Source organism: Aquarana catesbeiana, linkage group LG07, assembly GCF_042186555.1.
Source record: "Aquarana catesbeiana isolate 2022-GZ linkage group LG07, ASM4218655v1, whole genome shotgun sequence".
NCBI lineage: Eukaryota > Metazoa > Chordata > Amphibia > Anura > Ranidae > Aquarana > Aquarana catesbeiana.
Window position 1 is genome coordinate 323,778,205 of NC_133330.1, and position 23,648 is coordinate 323,801,852.

Here is a 23,648-nt window from a genome sequence, read left to right on the forward strand (position 1 = left end):
GGAAGAGCCGCAAGAGCCGCCGAGGGACTCCAGAAATGGATGTTCGGGGCCACTCTGTGCAAAACAAGCTGCACAGTGGAGGTAAGTATGACATGTTTGTTATTTAAAAAAAAATAAAAAAACGATCCTTTAGTATCACTTTAAGGCTCGTACACAGTATAAGAAAATCGGGCGAACATTTTCATCCAAGGAATTTTTGAACGGTTTTCGTACAGTGTGTGCACAACTTTCGACAGCCGATTCCGAATTTTTGTACGAAAATTCCCAAAGGGACAAACGCCAACATTTTTCTCGTACGGGAACAGAACGAGCGATTTTCGTTTAATGTGTATCGTTTTCGTACAATTTTTGTACAAGAAAAATCAGAAAAAAAAGACTGCGCATGATCAGAAACAATAAACAACAACAACAAAAAAAAGCCTTTGTCGTACAAGAATTTTCGTACGGATTTTCGTTCATCGGTTTCGATTTGCTGTGAAACAACGAGAAAAATCGGAGAATTGTTTGCCCGTTTTTCTTATAGTGTGCACCTCACTTAACTACTTGCCAACCACCCGCCGCAGGTGTACTGCGGCAAGGTGGCTCGGCTGCGCAAATTCGCCGGTGTGGCGATTCGTGCAGTAGCATTCGTGGGTGCCGCCACCAGTGGCACACCCACGCTCCGATTGGCTAGTGGGGGAGGCAATCAGCGGCTCCGCGATCGTTCCCCGCAGAGACAGAACGGGGATCTGCCGGAGTAAACAAGGCAGATCCCCGTTCTGTCAGGGGATGACACTGAGATCTGTCTTCCTGTTAAGCAGGAAGATGGATATGTGTGTTTCCCCAGTCACACCGTCCCCCGTACAGTTAGTAAACACATTGAGGAAACACATTTAACCCCTTGATCGCCCCTGATGTTAACCCCTTCCCTGCCAGTGTCATTAGTACAACATCAGTGCATATTTTTAGCACTGATCAGTGTAATAATGTCACTGGTTCCCAAAAAAATGTCAAAAATGTCAGTTAGGTCTCCGATCTGTTTGCCGCAATGTTGCAGTCCTGCTAAAAATCGCCATTACTAGTAAAAAAAAATAATAATAAAAATGCCATAAATCTATCTCCTATTTTGTAGACACTATAACTTTTGCGCAAACCAATCAATATAGGCTTTTTTTTTTTGTTTTTTTTTGTTTTTACCAAAAATATGTAGAAGAATACATATTGGTCTAAACTGCGGAAGAAATTCGTTTTTTTTTTAATTTTTTTTCTTTGGATATTTATTATAGCAGAAAGTAAAAAAAAAAATTATTTTTTTTTCAAAAATTGTCCTTTTTTTTTGTTTATAGCGCAAAAAATAAAAACCGCAGAGGTGATTAAATACCACCAGAAGAAAGCTCTATTTGTGGGGGAAAAAAAGGATGTCAATTTTGTTTGTGTACAATGTCTCACGACCGCGCAATTGTCAGTTAAAATAACGCAGTGCCGTATCGCAAAAAATGGCCTGGTCATTAAGGGGGTAAATCCTTTCCGGGGCTGAAGTGGTTAAGGGGTTGATTTACTAAAGGCAAAAAGACTGTGCACTTGCTCCTGTGTTTAGTAAATGAGCAGAAGCTCTGCTGAATTCCATCATCCAATCATGTGCAAGCAAAAAAGCTGATTTTTTTTATTTTCCTTGCACGTGATTGGGTATGCTTTGCAAAGTAAAGCTTCACCTCATTTACTAAGCTCTGGCACGCCTGCACTTGCAGAGTGCACAATCTATTTGCCTTTGGTAAATCAACCCCTAAATGTAAGCAGGGTAGTTATTATTTTGGTTTTCATGCCATACTAACAGGTGTGCTTTAAAGATTAACTTCAGGCAAATATAAAAAATATTACACTATAGCCTCATTATGTTTTCATTAAAATCAATAAATGGATCTGTACTATAGAAAGAAAGATATGGGAGATCCGAAAATGTAACAGTTGTCACCAGAACAGGAGTTGAGGGGAATTGTTCCACGGGGGGACACTTGTTACAGAGACAGCTGTTTGCCTCTCTATTAAAGTGATTGTAAACCTCAGACATGAAACATGAACGAAGCATATCCCTCTATAGTGTGTACTTGTCTCTATCCAGAGCACTCAGTGTCATTTCTGTCTGCTGCTTCCTTCCTCTGCTATCAGCATGAATCACTTCTGACAAGTTTTCCTGACACCAAGAGAAAAAAAGGTGACAGGGGAGGGAGCTCTAGCTGATTGATAGCCTCAGCTCTGTTCCTGTGTGCAGGGAGGGGGAAGTGTCCCTTCCCTCCAATCAGCTCTCAGACCTCTCCTCACTGAGCTCTGCAGAATGTCATTTTACCTCTCCTCCCCCTTTTTTTCTGACAGCTCAGACAAGCTTTACAAATTCTGCACTTTGAACAGATGTAGAGAAGAGAATACCCCAGATAGACAGGTACAACTTATGTAGAAGGACGTGTTTCATCCCTGTCTATCACCTGAGGCCAGTCACTTCACTAAGTATATGTAAGGGTTTACAACCACTTTAAATAATAAATCATATGTCAAGGCAAAAAAAAACATATGCAGTACATTTCTGCAACATCTGCACATTTTCCCTGTTTATCCCTTTAAAAACTCTGCAAGTACAGAACATTACAATTTGATCTTTCGAATCAGCCTATAAGTCCTGTTGTGGGCTAAAAACGCTCAGTGATTTTGTGGACTGAACGGTGTCAGCCCTGCCTAGTGAATTTTGCTAAGCTCTCCCACTATCAGATCTCTCATAAAGGCCAATCATTCGGTAGTCCAGGATAAGATTTGGGGGACTAAGTCGACTCTTTTAGATAACACAGGAAGTGTGCAGAGGACTCAGGACAGCTCTGAATTTCTGACATGATCAGTATTATTTTTATTGCACTTATCTATCAGTAGATGCAACAAAATGCCTCCAATGGTATATTTCGGCTGTATTCACACCTTTCTGTTCCAAATCGCAATTCTGGCCGCGATTTGAACACGTTGTGGTAAAACGACAAATCGCACAGCGCGAATTTCAGCTGCCATTCATTTTAATGGCACCTAAGAACGCGGTTCGGTTCTGCCGCGATTGTTGTGCGATAAATCGCGCTGCGATCGCAGCGAATGGCATTGCGTGAAGCTTGTTTCCCCAAAAAAGTTCAGGAGCTACTTTTGGGTGACAAGCTTCATGCAATGCGGTTTGCCGCGATTGCAGCGCGATTCAAAACGCTTGGGTGTAAATGCAGCCTTAACAGACCAAATGGGAGCAAATATACCCTATGTTACCAAAAGTATTGGGACACCTGCCTTTACACGCACATGGACTTTAACTACCTCAATACAGGGCACTTACACCCCCTTCCTGCCCAAGCCATTTTTCAGTTTTCAGCGCTGTCGCACTTTGAATGACAATTGCGCGGTCATGTTACACTGCACCCTAATTAAATTTTTATCATTTTTTCCCCACAAATAGAGCTTTCTTTTGGTGGTATTTGATCACCTCTGCGGTTTTTATTTATTGCGCTATAAACAAAAGAAGAGGGACAATTTTGAAAAAACACAATATTTTTTACTTTTTAAATATCCAATTTTTTTTTTTTTTTTAACAAATTTTTTCCTCAGTTTAGGCCGATACGTATTCTTCTACATATTTTTGGTAAAAAAAAAATTGCGATAAGCGTATATTGATTGGTTTGCGCAAAAGTTATAGCGTCTACAAAATACGGGATAGATTTATAGCATTTTTATTATTTATTTATTTTTTACTAGTAATGGCGGCGATCTGCAATTTTTATTGTGACTACGATATTGCGGCGGACACATCGGACACTTTTGACACATTTTTGGGACCATTCACATTTATACAGCGATCAATGCTATAAAATTCCATTGATTACTGTGTAAATGTGACTGGCAGGGAAGGGGTTAACACTAGGGGGCGCTCGAGGGGTTAATGTATGACCTAAGGAGGTGATTCTAACTGTGGGGGGAGGGGACTGACTGGGGGAGGTGACCGATCGCTGTCCCTATATACAAAGGGACACGCCATCGGTCTCCTCTCCTCTCTGACAGGACGTGGATCTGTGTTTACATGCACAGATCCACGCTCCTGCTCTGTTACCCGGCAATCGCGGGTGCCCGGCGGACATCGCGGCCGCCGGGCACGCGCACCGGGTCCCGAGCGACGCAGCGTAGTGGCTCGGGAGGGCGAGGACGTCATATGACGTCCTCCCAGAACAACAGAAGCCTCGTCCCGCCGTCATATGACGGTGGGCGGTGGCTTAGTGGTTAATGGCACCCCAGTCTTATGCTGGACACACACTATACGACAAATCATCCGAAATTTGGTCATTTGACCAGTTCGTTCGTTTTTCGGCCAGTTAATGGGCACAAAATTGGTAATCGTTGAGATGTTTTTGAGCCAAAAAAACAAAGGACAAGTTTGAAAATCTTCTGCCGAATGAACGATAAATTGAAAGGTTAATGTGTTTCCCGTCTGAACTGTCTGCACTGGGTATATGTAAAAAAAAACAAACAAAAAATGAATTCATTTAAGTCCACTGAACGATTTATCGGTCATTACATGATGGCACTATCGTTTGTTCTCACAACCGAATGTTCGTTTTTTGAAAATGGGTTCGGCCGATCTTTCGTATAGTGTATGGCCAGCATTAGTCTGTAGGGTTCAATATTTAGTTGGCCCACCCTTTGCAGCTATAACAGCTTCAACTCTTCTGGGAAGGCCGTCCACAAGGTTTAGGAGTGTGTCTATGGGGATGTTTGACCATTCTTCCAGAAGCGCATTTGTGAGGTCAGGCACTGATGTTGGAGGAGAAGGCCTGGCTCCAAGTCTCCGCTCTAATTCATCCCAAAGGTGTTCTATCGGGTTGAGGTCAGGACTCTGTACAGGCCAGTCAGTTTCCTTCGCCCCAAACTCGCTCATCCATGTCTTTATGGACCTTGCTTTGTGCAATGGTCCAAATCATTTGGTGGAGGTGGGATTATGGTGTGGGGGGTTGTTTTTCAGGGGTTGGGCTTGGCCCCTTAGTTCCAGTGAAGGGAACCCTAATGCCCCGTACACACGATCGAATTTTCCAACAACAAATGTTGGATGTGAGCTTGTTGGCGGAAAGTCTGACCGTGTGTATGCTCCATCGGACATTTGTTGTCGGAATTTCCGTCAAACAAATGTTGGCTAGCATGTTCTCAAATTTTCCGCCAACAAATGTGTGTTGTCGCACTTTCCGATCGTGTGTACACAAGTCCGTCGGACAAAAGTCCATAGTACAAACACGCATGCTCGGAAGCAATGCTCACCAAATAGAACATTAGCAGAAGGAGCCCAAAGGGCAGCGCATGACTACTGAACTTCCTTTTTATCGGCTCGCCGTACATCTTGTACGTCAGTGCGTTCGTAATTGTTGGCCAACGTTTGTGTGACCGTGTGTATGCAAGACAAGTTGGAGCCAACAACCTTCCAACAAAAATCCACGGCTTTGTTGTCGTAAAGTCCGATCGTGTGTACGGGGCATTAAGGCGTCAGCATACCAAGACATTTTGGACAATTTTGTGCTCCCAACTTTGTGGGAACAGTTTGGGGATGGCCCCTTCCTGTTCCAACATGACTGCGCACCAGTGCACAAAGCAAGGTCCATAAAGACATGGATGAGCGAGTTTGGGGTGGAGGAACTTGACTGGCCTGCACAGAGTCCTGACCTCATCCAAATAGAACACCTTTGGGATGAATTAGAGCAGAGACTATGATCAAGGCCTTCTCATCCACATCAGTGCCTGGCCTCACAAATGCTCTTCTGGAAGAATGGTCAAACATTCCCATAGACACACTCCTAAACCTTGTGGACGGCCTTCCCAGAAGAGTTGAAGCTGTTATAGCTGCAAAGGGTGGGCCAACTCAATATTGAACCCTACGGACTAAGACTGGGATGCCATTAAAGTTCATGTGCGTGTAAACGCAGGCGTCCCAATACTTTTGGTAATATAGTGTATGACATTTATTGTTGGGGGTTTACAGCAATGCCCCAGCCCGGGGAGGGGAGAGGAGTACAGATGACGCTGGGTGCACACAGGCACATATTGCTGGGAACTGCAGTTACCTGAAAGGTCCCGACCAGTGACTCTGCTCAGTGTGGGAGTTGAGTTTCCTTTTGAGTTGTGAGCTGACACAGCGATGACGTTCTCATCCGCCTCAATGTCTTTGCTGAACCATGTGTCTGTGGTGTTGTGAATGGATGCCGGGCGGCTCTCATCCACCCGCTGAAATACCACTCGATAAAACCCAATGTGACCTCCGACCTCTGATGCATTCAAACTCTGCGAGAAAAAAATAAAAAAAAATAATAACCACTTGCTGCCCAGGGCAATTTTTGAATTTTTTCACATCCATGTTAAAAATCAGCATTTCTCTGCTAGAAAATGACAGAACTGCCAGACGTGATATATTTTCTGAAAGCCGAGGCCCTGGGGAGGAAAATACATCTGGTTATGTTGTACGATATTTGCACAACTATTTACCAAATGCATATTTTTCCTGGAACGATACACTAAACTGAATTTCAGTGCACACAAATATAATATATATAATAAATATAATATAATACTCAATTTTCTGGTAAAAAAAAAAAAATGAAAGATGGGGATGCATCGAGTAAATCGATACCAAACATGTCAAGACTCAAAATGATTTGTTCCTGTGAATGGCGACAAACTACGGGACCTGAAACCTTTTTATAGGTGATGCTTTAAAAGCCTTTACAGGTTATCGGTTTGGAGTTCATTTTTTTCATCTTTCCATCTATTAAATCTTCTGCCCTTGTTGTTGTTTTAACTTTGGATAGTAAAACATTTTTTTTCTGCCAGTAAATCCCTTATACAGCCCACTTCCTGTTTCTTGTCTGGTCATTAGCCTAGGCTTATGACATCATGAACAGCTCTCTCTCTCACTCTCGTGAGAGTTTGCCAGGAAGGGAGGGGGGATGAGTCATAAGAGGGCCAATGAGAGCTGCAGAGCTGGAGGTGTGCCTCTGTGTAAATCCAGGAAGTGAACAGGCAGCAGCTTCAGCTGCCCACAGTTAAAATGGTTGCAGCCAGACTCAGTGGAGGGAGATTTCTGCAGCACATTTGGCAAGTACAGAATCACAGTATATATAAAATAATATGCAAAGTGGTTGGAGGGAAGCTTCAGAATGGCAAAGATGTTTTTATTACAAATTATGTGTGCAGACTACAGTTCCTCTTTAATGGTGAATTTTGGACCTAGAATGTTTGCTCTCACTCTGACGTTCACGGGGATACCTCACATATGTGGTGTATTCTCTATTTACATACATGTTACAGGACCCATGCACGCTTTTGTATTTGTATGTATGTGTGGAGGGGATGGGGGTGCTTTTACTTTTTTTTATTATTATTTTTATTAATTTTAATGCATGTTTTATAAAACTTTTTTTTTTATCTTATGAAAATGTTTTATTTACATAAGCCACCTATGTGATAGCTTAAGGCAGATGACAGGTATTCTTGATGAAGACATCAGAGGTTCATTAGGCCCCAATGTTTCCCTGGCTGTCCAATGCAGCTAATCAAGCACAGATCATGCTTGATTAGCCGCATCCTCGGCTAGAGTCGCTGAGGAGTGACAGCTCTGAAATGAGAAGTGATAAAATCACCTGAATCACTTTTACTGAACAGTTGCTCACTGGCTGTAAAAGTCCAGGGCATTGGACACAGCTGATCACATGGTAAAGGGCCACTGTGATTGGCCCTTCACTGTGATCTGTGCACAGCTTTTAAAGTGCACTCCCAATGCGCACTCCAGGGGGCATGTGGTAAGTGGGGTTCTGGGAGAACGTTCATGGACACCATCCCAGAACTGGAGGATCGCTCTGTAGCCATCTAGTGTGGCCGGGAAGTGGTTAAGATTAATGACAGTGCTGGGACAAGGTCATCTAGAGCCCAGGGCACAACATGCCAAACTACACCTCCCCCCCCACCCCAAAATGTATGAGCATTATGTGTCAGCAAATCCCCCCCCCCAAAGAAAATTGGGCACTGATCTGTATGACTACTCCTAAGCATAAATTCCCCCTCCTCCCAGGACAAATACGCCCCCTGCTGGAATCCTCCCAGCCCAAATCTCCCCCCCCCCCCAATCCTCCCAGCCCAAATCTCCCCCCCCCCCCAATCCTCCCAGCACAAATGCCCCCCCCCCAAAAAAATCACCCCTCGTAGCACAAATCCTCCACCCCTTTAAATTTCCCCTCCAAGTACACATCCCCCCCTCTTCAAATTCCTCTCCAAGCATAAATTTCACCCCCTCATCCCCCCTCCTAGCACAAGCACCCCCCATCATTCTTACTAGCACAAATTCCCCCCCTACCCAAAAAAATAATCTCCTCCTAGCACAAATTCCCTCCCCCCTCTATCATGTCACCTTTTTTTAGTACAGACCCCCCAAATCGACCCCTCCTAGCACAAATCTTCTTCTTCCATCCCCCTCCCAACACAAATTCCTCTGAATTGTCACTCCTAGCACCCCCCCCCCCAAGTTTCCCCTCCTAGAACAATGCTTATCCCCCTGCACCCCCCCCCCCCCCCAATTTCTCCTCCCAATACAAGTCCCCTCCCTCCTCAATCTCCTCATCGTGCCCCCCCCCCACCCCTCCCCACCTCACACGTTACGCCCCTACCTGACAGGTTCTGTTTATACAAATGTGGCAGTTCTGGATAAACCTGTTAGTTGTACTGGAGGGCTAGTTTGGGAAAACAAAGCACTTTCTTTTCTAGTAGCAGCACTATGTACACTATGGAGCGGAGCTCCTCCTTACCTTCCAATAAAGGGTGACAGTCCACGTTTTCTCTGTGGTTTTCCACAATTTGTACCAAACTTCAAGCTTTCCACGTGGCCCTAGTTTAAAAGAAATAAAAGAAATGTGTATGAGAAATGTGTATGAGAAATGTGTATGAGAAATGTGTATGAGAAATGTGTATGCAGGGGGGGGGGGGGGGGTTAGGATTACCTTGGACGTCTATCAATGGGGCTTTTGCAATATACCAGACTGAGCTCAAGCAACAGGACAGTGTGCATCATGATACAGTATGTTGGGGTTTCTGGGTGTAAAGTAGATGGAAGCCAATGAGTGCCATGTCATTTGCAAAAGCCCTTTATATCTTCAACAATTGGCATTTTTAAAAATAAAATTACTTGTTTTCACCTTTATTTTTTTATTCTTTGTTGTAAAAGAGCACTGCTGATCTTCTGCAGCCTTTTTGCGGCTAATTCCTGCCTCCCTGCACCCCATTGATTGCTGCATGGCATTTCTCAGGGCAGTTTACTGATAATGACAACATGTCTGTTTAATGTGTGCTGTAATGGCCCCTTGTAGTCTCCAGCAGACGTAGGGATGCCACCTGTCCGGGATTCACCCAGACAGTCTGGGTTTGGAACCATGCGTCCAGGTTTCAGACTGCCTGAAACCCGGATACATTATTCAGACTGGACTATGGCTTCCCAGCAGGGTTGCTGGCTGCAGTTGTCTAAGCTGAGAGTGTCTGTTACACTCTTTCACACTGCCCAAAGCCACCACTAACACCCCCCCCCCCCCCCCACATACAGACGGGAGAGGAGAGAGAGAGGGCTCGATCTGCACCTCTTACTCTCACCCCTACCCCTCTGTGTCTGCCCACACTCCAATCCCCGATGCTGTGTCTCAGAAAAGGAAAGTTGGGGCTGAAAATTAGAAGTCCAGCAGCCTCAGATACATCTGGATGAGAGGTGCTGACTGCCAAGGGGTGAGTGAGCTCACCATCCATCCCTGTCTATGACTGAAGTCTCCCCCCTTCTCTCTCCTGCCTCTAAGAGAGTACACTAAGGTAAATCAGGGTTCTCAGAGCACCCCTTACATCAGAATTCCCAAAGCACCCTTATGTTAGAGTCCCCAGAGTTCTCCTTTACATCAGAGTCTGCAAAGTCCCCCCTTACAGTGTAAGGGAACTCTGCGAGTTCAGATGTAAAAGGGGAACTCTGTGGACTCTGATGTAAAGAGGGACTCTTGTTATTAAAGCGGGATTCCGGCCAGCTAAAAAAAATTTTTAAAGTCAGCAGCTACAAACACTGTAGCTGCTGACTTTAAATAAGTAGACTTACCTGATCTGGATCCGACCCATCCCTCGGCTCTCGGGTCCCGGCACCGCCATCCTAGGTAAGGGAAACAGGCAGTGGAGCCTTGCGGCTTCACTGCCAGTTTCCTACTGCGGATACGCGAGCGGTGCGGCGATCTGTGAATGGCCCCGTGGTTTTTCTGGGAACACACACAGTTCCCAGAAGGCAACGGGGCCGCTCAGCTAGAAGCAGAACATGCCGTGGAATAGGAACAGGCAGATTAGGAAGACTGCCTAGCAACAAGGGTTCAGGTAAGTTTAAAAAAAATTTTTTTTTCAAATGTTTTTTTTTTTCTTAATTTTTTTAGGATTTTTGGTGCAATTTTTTTTTTTTTAAGGTGGCCCTCCACTTTAACTTCATATGATTAGAAATGTTATTTAATAGCAAGATATATGTATAGTTATACTATAAAAAAAAAAATTGCTGTGCGCCGCTAAAGTGTTCGGGTTTGACTTGAAGAAAAGGTGGCAACCCTAATCAGAAGCCCGTGTGACAGAGTGACAACACGAGCATAACTGGGAGACAGGGACAGAGTGTGGTCACCCTAGAACAGGAAGTTGCAGAACAAGGACCTTTGTGGCAAGATCACCATTTATTCTTTGAATGAAAGCTGCAGATTTAAATATATTTAAAACTCATAAAAATACCTTGACATGTTAAAGGTTACATGTAATTTTGAATGATCAGGTTTACATATTATGTGTATAAAGACACACCCCCCTAACCCCACCCATGTTTTTTCCCCCATTTGCCTGTAATGCTACATGCTCTTTAAAACACATATTTACCCGCACAGCAAATCCAGCGTCATCCCACTGTTATCCGCTGTTTGGGTGCCATAAAATGGGTCATCCTCAGCTGGCTGCCCCTTCCCGGTGCAAGCCGCCAGCCAGCCCTGATGATGCACCAAACTCGTCCGCCAGACCGCCACTGGCCACTCTGTGTGCCGATCCTGCAGCCTCCTGGTAAATGTGACGTAAGTATCCTAGGAGGCAGAAGGACCAGGTACACATTATTCTGGCCATGGCAAAAAAGGCAGTGGAGGGGGGTCCAAAAAATAAGAAAAAAAAAATTCCAGCATACCTGCTTGAGAAGTGAGGGAATGTTAAACTGCCAACAAAAGCATGAATAAACTTTATTGTTACAAATCAAACATTTTAAAAGATAGGTATACAAAAGTTAAAAAATGATGAATGCGGTTACAGCAAAGAGACAATGTTGATGGCTGAACAGATAATCATGAACTTCTGTCAGCCAACAGACTTTGGAGACAGAGGTAACCCAACGCGTTTCGAAATAAGCACATAGTAATTTCTTCTTATGGGGTGAATGATTATCATGAATAAATATCCGTCTATGTAACAGGATGTTTGGGCTGAGACCCCATCATACACACCTCCCAACTTTTTGAGATGGGAACGAAGGGACACCTATTAGCAAAAGTATGTAGGCATCGGACACACATCCTGTCCCCTTAAAGGAGAATTATACAAAAAAAAAAAAAAAGATTATTTAAATCCGCAAGTACTTTTTTTTCCACTACTATTTCTTTATATTGACTTTCGAAATTTATGAATGCAGCAAATTAGAAATTGGATGAAAGGTTTAGCTCTGGGAAACACTTTTTGAAAGATAAAAAGTGCATTTTATATACAATTATATAGATCAGACTAAAATGAGGGACAAATGAGGAAGAATGAGGGACAGAGGGACATTGTGCCAAATTAGGGACAGTCCCTCGAAATCAGGGACAGTTGGGAGTTATGCATCATATACTACCCAAGGAAGAAAAACTTTGCAACTGCATGCTGCCAGATGTCCACCACCAGTATGAGGGCCCAAACACAACGTCCCTCTGCCCACTGAGGGACAGGGGTACCCCACGTCATCTGGGAAGCTGGGTGGAAGGTCTTGAAAAAATCCCCAATGAAATCAGCCAAAGCGTCTTAATGGGGAGACCCGCAGTATCATGGCAGTCTGAAATGCTGGAGCACAGCAAAGCACTATTCACTACTTTAACTACCCCACTTTGTGCCATTAAACTATTCAAAATTGTCTTCTCTGCTGAAGACACTCTGGCACTGGGTACCCCTGTCCCCCAGTGGGCGAAAGTACGTTGAGTTTCATCCCCCATACGGGTGGTGGACATCTGTCAGCATGTAGTTGCAAAGTTTTTCTTCCTTGGATTGTGTATAATGTGGTCTCAACCCAAACTGTTACATAGACAGATATTTATTCATGATAATCATTCACTCCATAAGAAGAAATTACTATATGCTTATTTTGAAACGCATTGGGTTATCTCTGTCTCCATAGTCTGTTGGCTGACAGAAGTTCATGATTATCTGTTCTAATCAACCATCAACATTGTCTCTTGCTGTAACCGCATCCATCATTTTTTAACTTTTGTATACCTATCTTTTAAAATGTTTGATTTGTAACAAAGTTTGTAATTTTTTTTACATATACATTTGTTTATGCACTTTAAAGTCCCATTAAGAGGTTTTTGTTGGCTTAACATTCTTCATTCAGGGATGTGGGTATAAGAAATTCGCTTGTTTAACCACTTTAGCCCCGGAAGGATTTACACCCTTACAGGGCTTGTGCAAGGATTTTTGACACCCCAGGCAAAACCTAATTTTGCCGCCCCCACTTGGCTCCACCCCTGATTCCACCACCTTTGCCTTGCCCATGTATACCCCACCTTTTTAATGAAGCGCCCATCAAATGCAGCCCACCAGTGCCCATCAAATGCAGCCTCACCAGCGCCCATTAAATGCAGCCTCACCAGCACCCATTAATGCAGCCTCACCAGTGCCTATCAATGCAGCCTACCAGCGCCCATTAATGCAGCCTCACCAGTGCCCATCAAATGGAGCCTCACCAGCGCCCATCAATGCAGCCTCACCAACACTCATCAATGCAGCCTCACCAGCGCCTATCAATGCAGCCTCACCAGCGCCTATCAATGCAGCCTCACCAGCGCCCATCACTGCAGCCTCACCAGCGCCCATCAGTGCAGGCTCACCAGCGCCCATCAATGCAGCCTACCAGCACCCATTAGTGCAGCCTACCAGTGCCCATCAATGCAGCCTCACCAGCGCCCATCAAATGCAGCCTCACCAGCGCCCATCAATGCAGCATACCAGTGCCCATTAATGCAGCCTCACCAGCGCCCATCACTGCAGCCTCACCAGCGCCCATCACTGCAGCCTCACCAGCGCCCATCAATGCAGCCTAGCAGCGCCCCTTAATGCAGCCTCACCAGTGCCTATCAATGCAGCCCATTAATACAGCCTCACCAGCGCCTATCAATGCAGCCTCACCAGCCCCCATCAATGCAGCCTCACCAGCCACCATCAATGCAGCCTCACCAGCCGCCATCAATGCAGCCTCACCAGCCGCCATCAATGCAGCCTCACCAGCCCCCATCAATGCAGCCTCACCAGCCCCCATCAATGCAGCCTCACCAGCCCCCATCAATGCAGCCTCACCAGCCCCCATCAATGCAGCCTCACCAGCCCCCATCAATGCAGCCTCACCAGCCCCCATCAATGCAGCCTCACCAGCCCCCATCAATGCAGCCTCACCAGCCCCCATCAATGCAGTCTCACCAGCCCCCATCAATGCAGCCTCACCAGCCCCCATCAATGCAGCCTACCAGCACCCATCAAATGCAGCCTCACCAGTGCCCATCAATGCAACCTACTAGCGCTCATTATTGCAGCCTCACCAGCACCCATCAATGCAGGCTACCAGCGCCCATTAATGCCGCAGTGCGCCCTAGGCGGCTGTCTAGTTTGCCTAGTGGTAGCACTGGCCCTGCCCCCTTACCAGGCCATTTTTTGCGATGTGGCACTGCATCGCTTTAACTGACAATTGCAGTAGACGTTCTACACAAACAAAATGTATGTCCTTTTTTTCCCCACAAATAGAGCTCTCTTTTGGAGGTATTTGATCACCTCTGCGGTTTTTATTGTTTGCACTATAAACAAAAAAAGACCGACAATTTTGAAAAAAACATTTATTTTACTTTTTGCTATAATAAATATCCAAAAAAAAAAATGAATTTCTTCATCAGTTTGGGCCAATATGTATTCTTCTACATATTTTTGGTAAAAAAAAAAAAAATCGCAATAAGTGTATATTGATTGGTTTGCGCAAAAGCTATAGCGTCTACAAAATAGGGAATATATTTATGGCATTTTTATCATTCTTTTTTTTTTTTACTAGTAATGGCGGTGATCATCGATTTTTAGCGGGATTGCGGCGGACAGATTGGACACTTTTGACACTTTTTTGGGACCAGTGACATTTATACAGCGATCAGTGCTAAAAAATAGCCACTGATTACTGTGTAAATGACACTGGCAGGGAAGGGTTTAACACTAGGGGGCGATCAAATGTGTTCCCTAACTGTGGGGGGAGAGGACTGACTGGGAGTAGAGAGAGATCACTGTTCCTGATCACTAGGAACAGAAAATCTCTCTCTACTCCTCTGCCAAGAACGCGGATGTGTTTGTTTACATTGACAGATCCCCATTCTGGCTCTCTGTGGCGCGATCGCGGGTGGCCGGTGCACATCACAGCATCGGCTCCACAGAAGCAGGCGCGCGCCTGCTTCTGTTTTTAAAGCGGCCGGCATACACCTGCGGCGATTTGCGCAGCCGCGCCAACCTGCCGCAGTATAATGACAGGGGCTGGTCGGCAAGCGGTTAACAATTGATCCTTACAAGAGTGTTAGAATGGAACCAACTCTCTCTTGAAAGTTGAAAGTGGAACTAAACCCTTCTTTCGTTTTCAGCCAAGGCGGCTGCCATCTTAACTAACCTCCGTTTCAACTGCCATGCACTGCACATGTGATCAGTTATGCCTCCAGCCATTTGATGGTTTGACAGTTCGGTTGAAAGCAAAAGCAAATAGAACAGTTGCATTTCTGGCACGTGTTTTTTGAAACTGTTAAATAGATGGGTTTAGTTCTGCTTTATATTCAGAACTTCTACAAACTATTAACGTTATGTACCGATCTGGAACGATCCAGAAACACGTTTCTTTCTACACGTAAAAGAAAATGCAAACTTAAGGAAATGTGCAAAAAAAAAAAGTAAAATGAAACTCCAAAGGTTTTCACACCTCTTTAAAACAGCTTCACCAAGAACTTAACATGTTTCTTGAAACCAATGAATAACAGAGCTTATTGTGATGGTTCAGCTATAAAAATAGCAAGCGTGCACGTACTTTTACACCTTGCAATGTGAATGTTGCGGTGAGGGATAGACACCTTTGTTTACACAGAGACTTGATCCTCTTGCTGCATTGTATGTAAAAGCTAGTAGTAGTTATGCCGCGTACACACGACCGGTTTTGCCGTCGGAATAAACTCCGAAGGTTTCTCCGACGGAACTCCAATGGAATTCCATTCAAGCGGTCTTGCCTACACACGATCAACCCAAAGTCTGACCGTCCAGAACGCGGTGACGTACAACACGTAGGACGGGACTAGAAAAAGGAAGTTCAATAGCCAGTAGCCAATAGCTTCCGTCACGTACTTGCTTCAGAGCATGCGTCGTTTATGGTCCGTCTGAACAGCATACAGACGAGCGGTTTTCCCGATAGGAATTGGTTCAGTCGGAAATATTTAGAACATGTTCTATTTCTAGGTCTGTCAGAATTTTCGGAAAAAAAAGTCCAATGAGGCCTACACACGATCGGAATAGACGATGAAAAGCTTCCTGACTTTTTCGTTCGGACATTCCGCTCGTGTGTATGCGGCTTTAGTTCCATTTAACTGGTCTTGCTCCGTATTGTTGTATTTTTTGACACTCAGTTAAGTAGCTTCTTAAGTTATAACCAGAGTGTACTACACAAGCCCAAAAAATATTCATCGAAATACCTTGGGTGACCTTGTTCTCCACCTCCTCCGCCCCCCCAAGCCCCCTGGCTACATTTACCAGCGATAGGTTTGACAGTATCCAGTGTATCCATGTCCTGTGTAAGCAATGTGAATGAGAGTTACAATATAACAATGTTATTATTGCTACATTGTAACCTTTCTGGTTCATTTATAGCAGATCAACAGGGTCTCCTTTCATCTGCGTACGATGTCAGCTAAAGCCACCTTGCAAGTTTGCATAGAACTAAAGGCGAAATTTTTTTCATTTTGGATAGTGTAAAGAAGGATTATAACACTTGTCACTTTTTTTTTGACATTTGCGTCCCCGTTGGAAGATTTCCCCTTTATTTCTGTTCCGGAAACAACCCAAAATTTGGAATTTCCTTTCACTTTCAGTGATAATAGTAAACAGGACAAATAGAGAATGTGAATCTCCCTAATGGGGGCACAGACAGCAATAACACCTGACAGCTATTCTAATCCCTCTCCACTCTATTTAAAATTAAGAAAAAGTATACAGTGGAACCTTGGATTACGAGCATAATCCGTTCCAGGAGAATGCTTGTAATCCAAAGCACTCGCATATCAAAGCAAGTTTCCCCATAGAAGTCAATGGAAACAAAGATAATTCATTCCGCATTGACTTCTATTACATGCAATACCGCATGTGACCAGAGGTGGGGGGGGGGCGCCGGAGAGCCTCGGAAATACTCGGGGACAGCTCGGCTGAACTCAGAAAGCCTTGGAAACACTCGGGAACGGAGTGTTTCCGAGTGTTCCCGAGTATTTCCGAGTCATTCCAAATATTTCCGAACGGCTCTGAACCGTTCCGAGTGTCCCCGGCGCCCCCGCACCTCTGGCCAAATGCGGTACTGCACTGCCCATTAGCTTGAATTCTGCTCGTTTTGCGAGACAACACTCACAAACCGAGTCAGAATTAAAAAAAAAAAAAAAGTTGCTCGTCTTTCAAAACGCTCGTTAACCGCGTTACTCGTAAACCAAGGTTCCGCTGTACTTTAATGAAGATAAAAATGTAATAAACTGTGTTCCTATTTAACCCTTTATTAACCCCTTGTTAACTCTAACTGGTCCTAATTAACTCCTTCCTCCCCATCTCCTCTTAGCTATTATTTTACAGTTTTTTTTTTTTTCCTTTTCTATTTTTTACCATAAAAGCAATTGTAAACCTACCTTTGTTTTGTTTTTTTTTTAAATAATAAACATTTCATACTTACTTGCTCTGTGCTATGGTTTTGCACAGAGCAGCCCAGATCCAAGATTTCGTTTTTTTATATTTTACAATGGGGTGCCTCGAGTGCATAACTTTAAAGTGTGTTTTGATTGGCTAAAGCTTGTCTGCACGCTTTATTTTTTAGTTCCAGTCACATGATTAGCTGTTTGTATTAAAGGATACCTGTCATGAGAGAAACACTCTAAAATTGCTCCTTGCCGGGTTGTCATACGGACCCTCCAATACCTTGAGTCACTGACAAATACACTCACCGGCTACTTTATTAGGTACACCTGTTCAATTGCTTGGTAACACACATTGCTAATCAGCCAATCACATGGCAGCAACTCAATGCATTTAGGCATCTAGATGTGGTGAAGACGACTTGCTGAAGTTCAAAGCGAGCATCAGAATGGGGAAGAAAGGGGATTTAAGTGACTTTGAACGTGGCAGGGTTGTTGGTGCCAGACAGGCCGGTCTGAGTATTTCAAAAACTGCTGGGATTTTCACGCACAGCCATCTCTCGGGTTTATAGAGAATGGTCCGAAAAAGAGAAAATATCCAGTGAGTGGAAGTTGTGTGGAGGAAAATGCCTTGTTCATGTCAGAGGTCAGAGGAGAATGGGCAGACTGGTTCCAGATGATAGAAAAGCAACAGTAACTCAAATAACCACTCGTTACACCCAAGGTATGCAGAATACCATCTCTGAACGCACAACACATCTAACCTTGAAGCAGATGGGCTACAGCAGCAGAAGACCATATCGGGTGCCACTCCTGTCAGCTAAGAACAGGAAACTGAGGCTACAATTCACACAGGATCACCAAATTGGACAATAGAAGATTGAAAAAACGTTGTCTGGTCTGATGAGTCTCGTTTTCAGCTGCAACATTCAGATGGTGGGGTCAGAATTTGGTGTAAACAACATGAAAGCATGGATCCATCCTGTCTTGTATCACCGGTTCAGGCTGGTGGTGGTGTAATGGTGGGGGGGATATTTTCTTGCCATACTTTGGGCCCCTTAGTACCATTCAGCATCGATTAAATACCACGACCTACCTGAGTATTGTTGCTGACCATGTCCATCCCTTTATGACTACAGTGTCCCCATCTTCTGATGGCTCCTTCCAGCAGGATAATGTCACCATGTCACAAAGCTCCAATCATCTCACCACTGGACAATGAGGTCCCTGTACTCCATTGGCCTCCACACTCACCAGATCTCATCCAATAGAGCACCTTTGGGATGTGGTGGAACGGGAGATTGGCATCATGGATGTGCAGCCGACAAATCTGCAGCAACTGCGTGATGATGTCATGTCACCAAAATCTCTGAGGAATGTTTCCAACACCTTGTTGAATCTATGCCAAAAAGAATGAAGGCAAAAGGGGGTCCAACCCGGTACTAGCAAGGTGTACCTAATAAAGTGGCCGGTGAGTGTTAATGACAGTGTGGTAGTTTTTGTATCATCTTTGTATTGATTGGAAATAAAGTGTTATAAGGCAGAATTCCCCTTTAAACATAAAATATAAATGTACTCACTGCTCTCTGGCGTCTCCCAGGTCACGAGCTGGCTCCAGTCACTCCATATTCCCCGTCCATACCGGTATTTGCAGGAAGCCTGGAGGTGATACTGAGTCATTGGGTGGAGATGATAGAAGGCGAAGCTTCTATTAATTGAGCTTTCTACCTAAAAGGAAAATATTAACACAGAAATTATAAGTTTTCTATAGTGGTACAACTTCAACCATAAGCAGCCTGAACATTTCCTATAATCACCATGAGCCGTGGGGGCCTTAAACAATCTCTTCCCAAAAAGCATTATAAACCTTCCTACCTGCACCTTGTGCTTTTCACCTGTATAGAATGTGCATTGATAATGTTGTTTCATGGTGTTATTTGTTGCTCTGCATGTACAGCCTATAACAGAGTAAATCTTCTAGACATGTGCACTGACAAAAAATTCGTTTTTTTTTTTCGTTTTCGTTCCCGTTCGTTATTTTGCTTAATTCGGAAATTCGAAATTCGGAAAAACAAAAATTCGGATTTTCAAATTCACGAATTTTCGGATTTCCGAATTTCGGATTTCCGAATTTCGAATATTCAGATTTACGATTTTCGAATTTCCGGATTTCCGAATTTCAAATTTTCGGATTTGCGAATATTCAGACTTCCGAATTTTCAGATTTCCGAATTTTCGGATGTTCGGAAATTCAAAAATTCGAAAATCTGAAAAAAAGAAAGAAAATCAGTAAAATTTGAAATAATAACTAACTATTAAATTATAGGTATTGGAATTTCCTTTCAAATTTGACTGTTCGGTATTCGTTATTTCAGATAATTCGTAACTTAAATTCGTACTCGTTACGTTCACTATTCCAATACCTATAATTTAATATGTATTATTAGTTAGTTATTATTTCAGATTTTCGGGTTTTCGAAATTTCAGATTTTCATTCTTATTCTTGGATTTTCAAATTTCCAAATTTTAGAATTTTTAAATTTATGAGATTTCGAATATTTGAAATTTCGAATTTCGAATTTCCGAAATTTCGAATTTCCGAAATTTCGAATTTTCAGAAATTTGGAAATTTGAAAATTCGGATATTCAGAAATTTGGAAATTTGGAAATGCAAAAATTCGGATATTCAGAAATTCAAAATTCGGAAATTCGTAATTTCGGAAATTCGCAAATCTGGAAATTCGGAAATTTCGGAAATTGAAAAATTCTGAAATTTCGGAATTAACAAGTTTGTCAAAATTTGTTAAAAAACTAATTCGGAACAAAACTAATTGCACATGTCTAAAATCTTCACATCCCTGTGTCAGCAGTTTTTGTTTTTGTTCAATCATAAGGTATGTCCATGGCACTGCACCGGTTAATGCATAACCTCTGTCTGTAGTCTGGGAACTGATACTTCCTATAAAGAAACTATATATCCCACAATCCCTAGGTCTCTCAGTCGAGTGCTTTGCAGGTGAGAGCTAAACAGTAATTTGATCTGACACAGACACAAGAAGGCAGAACAATCAACAGAGAGCTCACCATGCAGCCTTTCATCACAGCACTCACACATTTGTGATAAAACGCAAAGGAAATGGCAAGGCATTGACTGGATGCTGCCTAGCCTGGAACAAGAAGTTGTCTTGTCCCTTTAGCAAATAGGAACAAGCTCGGTGAATACATGGACACAGTGGAAGCAATCATCCATGACACCACAAACTGCAGCAGCAACATGTGAGCCTATCATGTTAAGGTAAGGTAAACAAATGACAAAGGGAATATAACTACACAAATACCTACAGTGCTTCGAGGAAAGTATTCACAGCGCTTTCACTTTTTTCCACATTTTGTTATGTTACAGCCTTATTTCCGAAATGGATTAAATTCATTATTTTCCTCAAAATTCTATAAACAATACCCCATAATGATAACGTGAAAGAAGTTTGTTTGAAATCTTTGCAAATTTTTTTAAAATTTTAAAAAATCCCATGTACATAAGTATTCACAGACTTTGCTCAATACTTTTTTGAAGCACCTTTGGCACCAATTACAGCCTGAAGTATTTTTGAGTATGATCCTACAAGCTTGGCACACCTATTTTTGGGCAGTTTCTCCCATTCTTCTTTGCAGGACCTCTCAAACTCCATCAGGTTGGATGGGGAGCGTCGGAGCACAGCCATCTTCAGATCTCTCCAGAGATGTTCAATCGGGTTCAAGTCTGGGCTCTGGCTGGGACACTCAAAGACATTCACAGTTATCTCCCAGTTCCTGCCGCTGAAAAACATCCCCACAGCATGATGCTGCCACCACCATGCTTCACGGTAGGGATGGTATTGGCCAGGTGATGAGTGGTGCCTGGTTTCCTCCAGACAGGACGCTTGCCACTCAGGCCAAAGAGTTCAATTTTTGTTTCATCAGAACAGAGAATTTTGTTTCTCCTGGTCTGAGAGTCCTTCAGGTGCCTTTTGGCAAACTCCATATGGGCTGTCATGTGCCTTTTACTGAGGAGTGGCTTCTGTCTGGCCACTCTACCATACAGGTCTGATTGGGGGAGTGCTGCAGAGATGGTTGTTCTTCTGGAAGGTTCTCCTCTCTCCACAGAGAAACACTGGAGCTCTGTCAGAGTGATCATCGAGTTCTTGGTCACCTCCCTGACTAAGGCCCTTTTCCCCCGATCGCTCAGTTTGGTCTAGGAAGAGTCCTGGTGGTTCCAAACTTCCTCCATTTACAGATGATGGAGGCCACTGTGCTCATTGGGACCTTCAATGGTGCAGACATTTTTCTGTACCCTTCCCCAGATCTGTGCCTCCATACAATCATGTCTCGGATGTCTACAGACAATTTCTTGGACTTCATGGCTTGGTTTGTGCTCTGACAGGAACTGTTAACTGTGGGGCCTTATATAGACAGGTGTGTGCCTTTCCAAATCATGTCCAATCAACTGAATTTACCACATGTGGGCTCCAATCAAGTTGTAGGAACATCTCAAGGATGATCAATGGAAACAGGATGAACCGGAGCTCAATTTTGAGTGTCATGGCAAAGGCTGTGAATACTTCCGTACATGGGATTTTTCCGTTTTTTATTTTTAATACATTTGCAAAGATTTCAAACAAACTTCTTTCACGTTGTCATTATGGGGTGTTGTTTGTAGAATTTTGAGGAAAATAACGAATGTAATGCATTTTGGAATAAGGCTGTAACATAACAAAATGTGGAAAAAGTGAAGCGCTGTTTTTAAAAACTTTCCGGATGCACTGTAGTTAAAACAATGAAAATAATAAATGTGTACAGTGTCTTTGAAGTTCAACTCCAGGCACAGAAAACCCCTTAAAATGCCCCTCCCCCTCTTCCCCTACTGCAAGAGTTAAATAGTAACTCCACCTTTGTTAAAAAAAGAACATTCCCCTCTGGGTGATCAACACACATCGCTAAGATTTTAACAAACTTTATTGCAGATTCCTACCTGTTTCTGCTCTACAGAAATAGCTGTTTGCTTGTCCATGCCCCATGCAGAATGATTCTGAATGGGAGGGCCTGGTTCATTATAATCCATTGGTGCACTCTCAGTGTCATGATGGAAAAAGATGCAGAGTCTGCATCCCTTTAGAAGTATTTAAAGCCGTATTAAACCCCAAAGTAAACATTTATTTTATTGCAGCTTACCACCTCTTAGATGTGATGGCTTCATTCGTTTTCCTGTTTAACCATTTGCCGACTGCCGCATGTACATATACATCGGCAGAATGGCACGGACATGCAAATGGGCGTACGGGTACGTCCCTTTAAATTTGCCCCTGCGTGGTCGCGTGCGCGCCGCCGGCGGCGCACGCGCGGCCCTGCCGCGAGCTCTGTGAGTGTGATCGCGGGTCCCGCGGATTCGATGTCCACGGGGATACCCGCGATCGTCTCACCGAGAGGAAGAACGGGGAAAGGCTGATGTAAACAAGCCTTTCCCCGTTCTTCCTACTGACAGGACACTGATCACAGCTCCCTGCAATCAGGAGCGGTGATCAGTGTCGTGTCACACGTAGCCCCTCCCCCCCACAGTTAGAATCACTCCCTAGGACACACTTAACCGCTGCAGTGCCCCCTCCTGGTTAACCCCTTCACTGCCAGTCACATTTACACAGTAATCAATGCATTTTTAATCGCACTGATCGCTGTATAAATATGAATGGTCCCAAAATAGCGCCAAAAGTGTCTGATGTGTCCGCCATAATGTCGCAGTCACGAAAAAAATCGCTGATCGCCGCCATTACCAGTAAAAAAAGATTATTAATAAAAAAGCCATAAAACTATCCCCTATTTTGAAGACGATATAACCTTTGCGCAACCCAATCAATAAACGCTTATTGTGATTTTTTTACCAAAAATATGTAGAAGAATACGTATCGGCCTAAACTGAGGGAAACAAAATGTTTTTTTATATATTTTTTTGGGATATTTATTATAGCAAAAAGTAATAAATAATGCGCTTTTTTCAAAATTGTCGGTCTTTTTTTGTTTATAGTGCAAAAAATAAAAAACCGCAGAGGTGATCAAATACCACCAAAAGAAAACTCTATTTGTGGGGAAAAAAGGACGTCAATTTTGTTTTGGGAGCCACGTTGCATGACCGTGAAATTGTCAGTTAAAGTGACGCAGTGCCGAATCGCAAAAAGTGCTCTGGTCTTTGGCCAGCCAAATGATCCGGGGTTTAAGTGGTCGAGCCTTTTTTTATTTTTTTTATTTTGTTTTTCAAAAGTACAAGCTCTCCAGCAGAATGCATCAGTTTATTTGGATGAGACAAATTATTTAACACCAGCAGGAGTGCTTAAAATAACCAGCTTTTATTTATTCATATAAAACCTTTATACC

The 23,648-nt window shown here is 43.5% G+C and overlaps 1 protein-coding gene across 1 annotated transcript in view; it reads right to left on the bottom strand.

Annotated features, from left to right (window-relative positions):
• Positions 1–23,648, bottom strand: part of IL12RB2 (interleukin 12 receptor subunit beta 2) — a gene marked incomplete in the record, with an annotated part of 83,927 nt that overhangs the window by 25,006 nt on the left and 35,273 nt on the right. Inside the window, 3 exon segments of the mRNA XM_073593778.1 lie at positions 6,096–6,312; positions 8,826–8,905; positions 18,827–18,974. Coding sequence (XP_073449879.1) covers positions 6,096–6,312; positions 8,826–8,905; positions 18,827–18,974 — 445 coding nt within the window.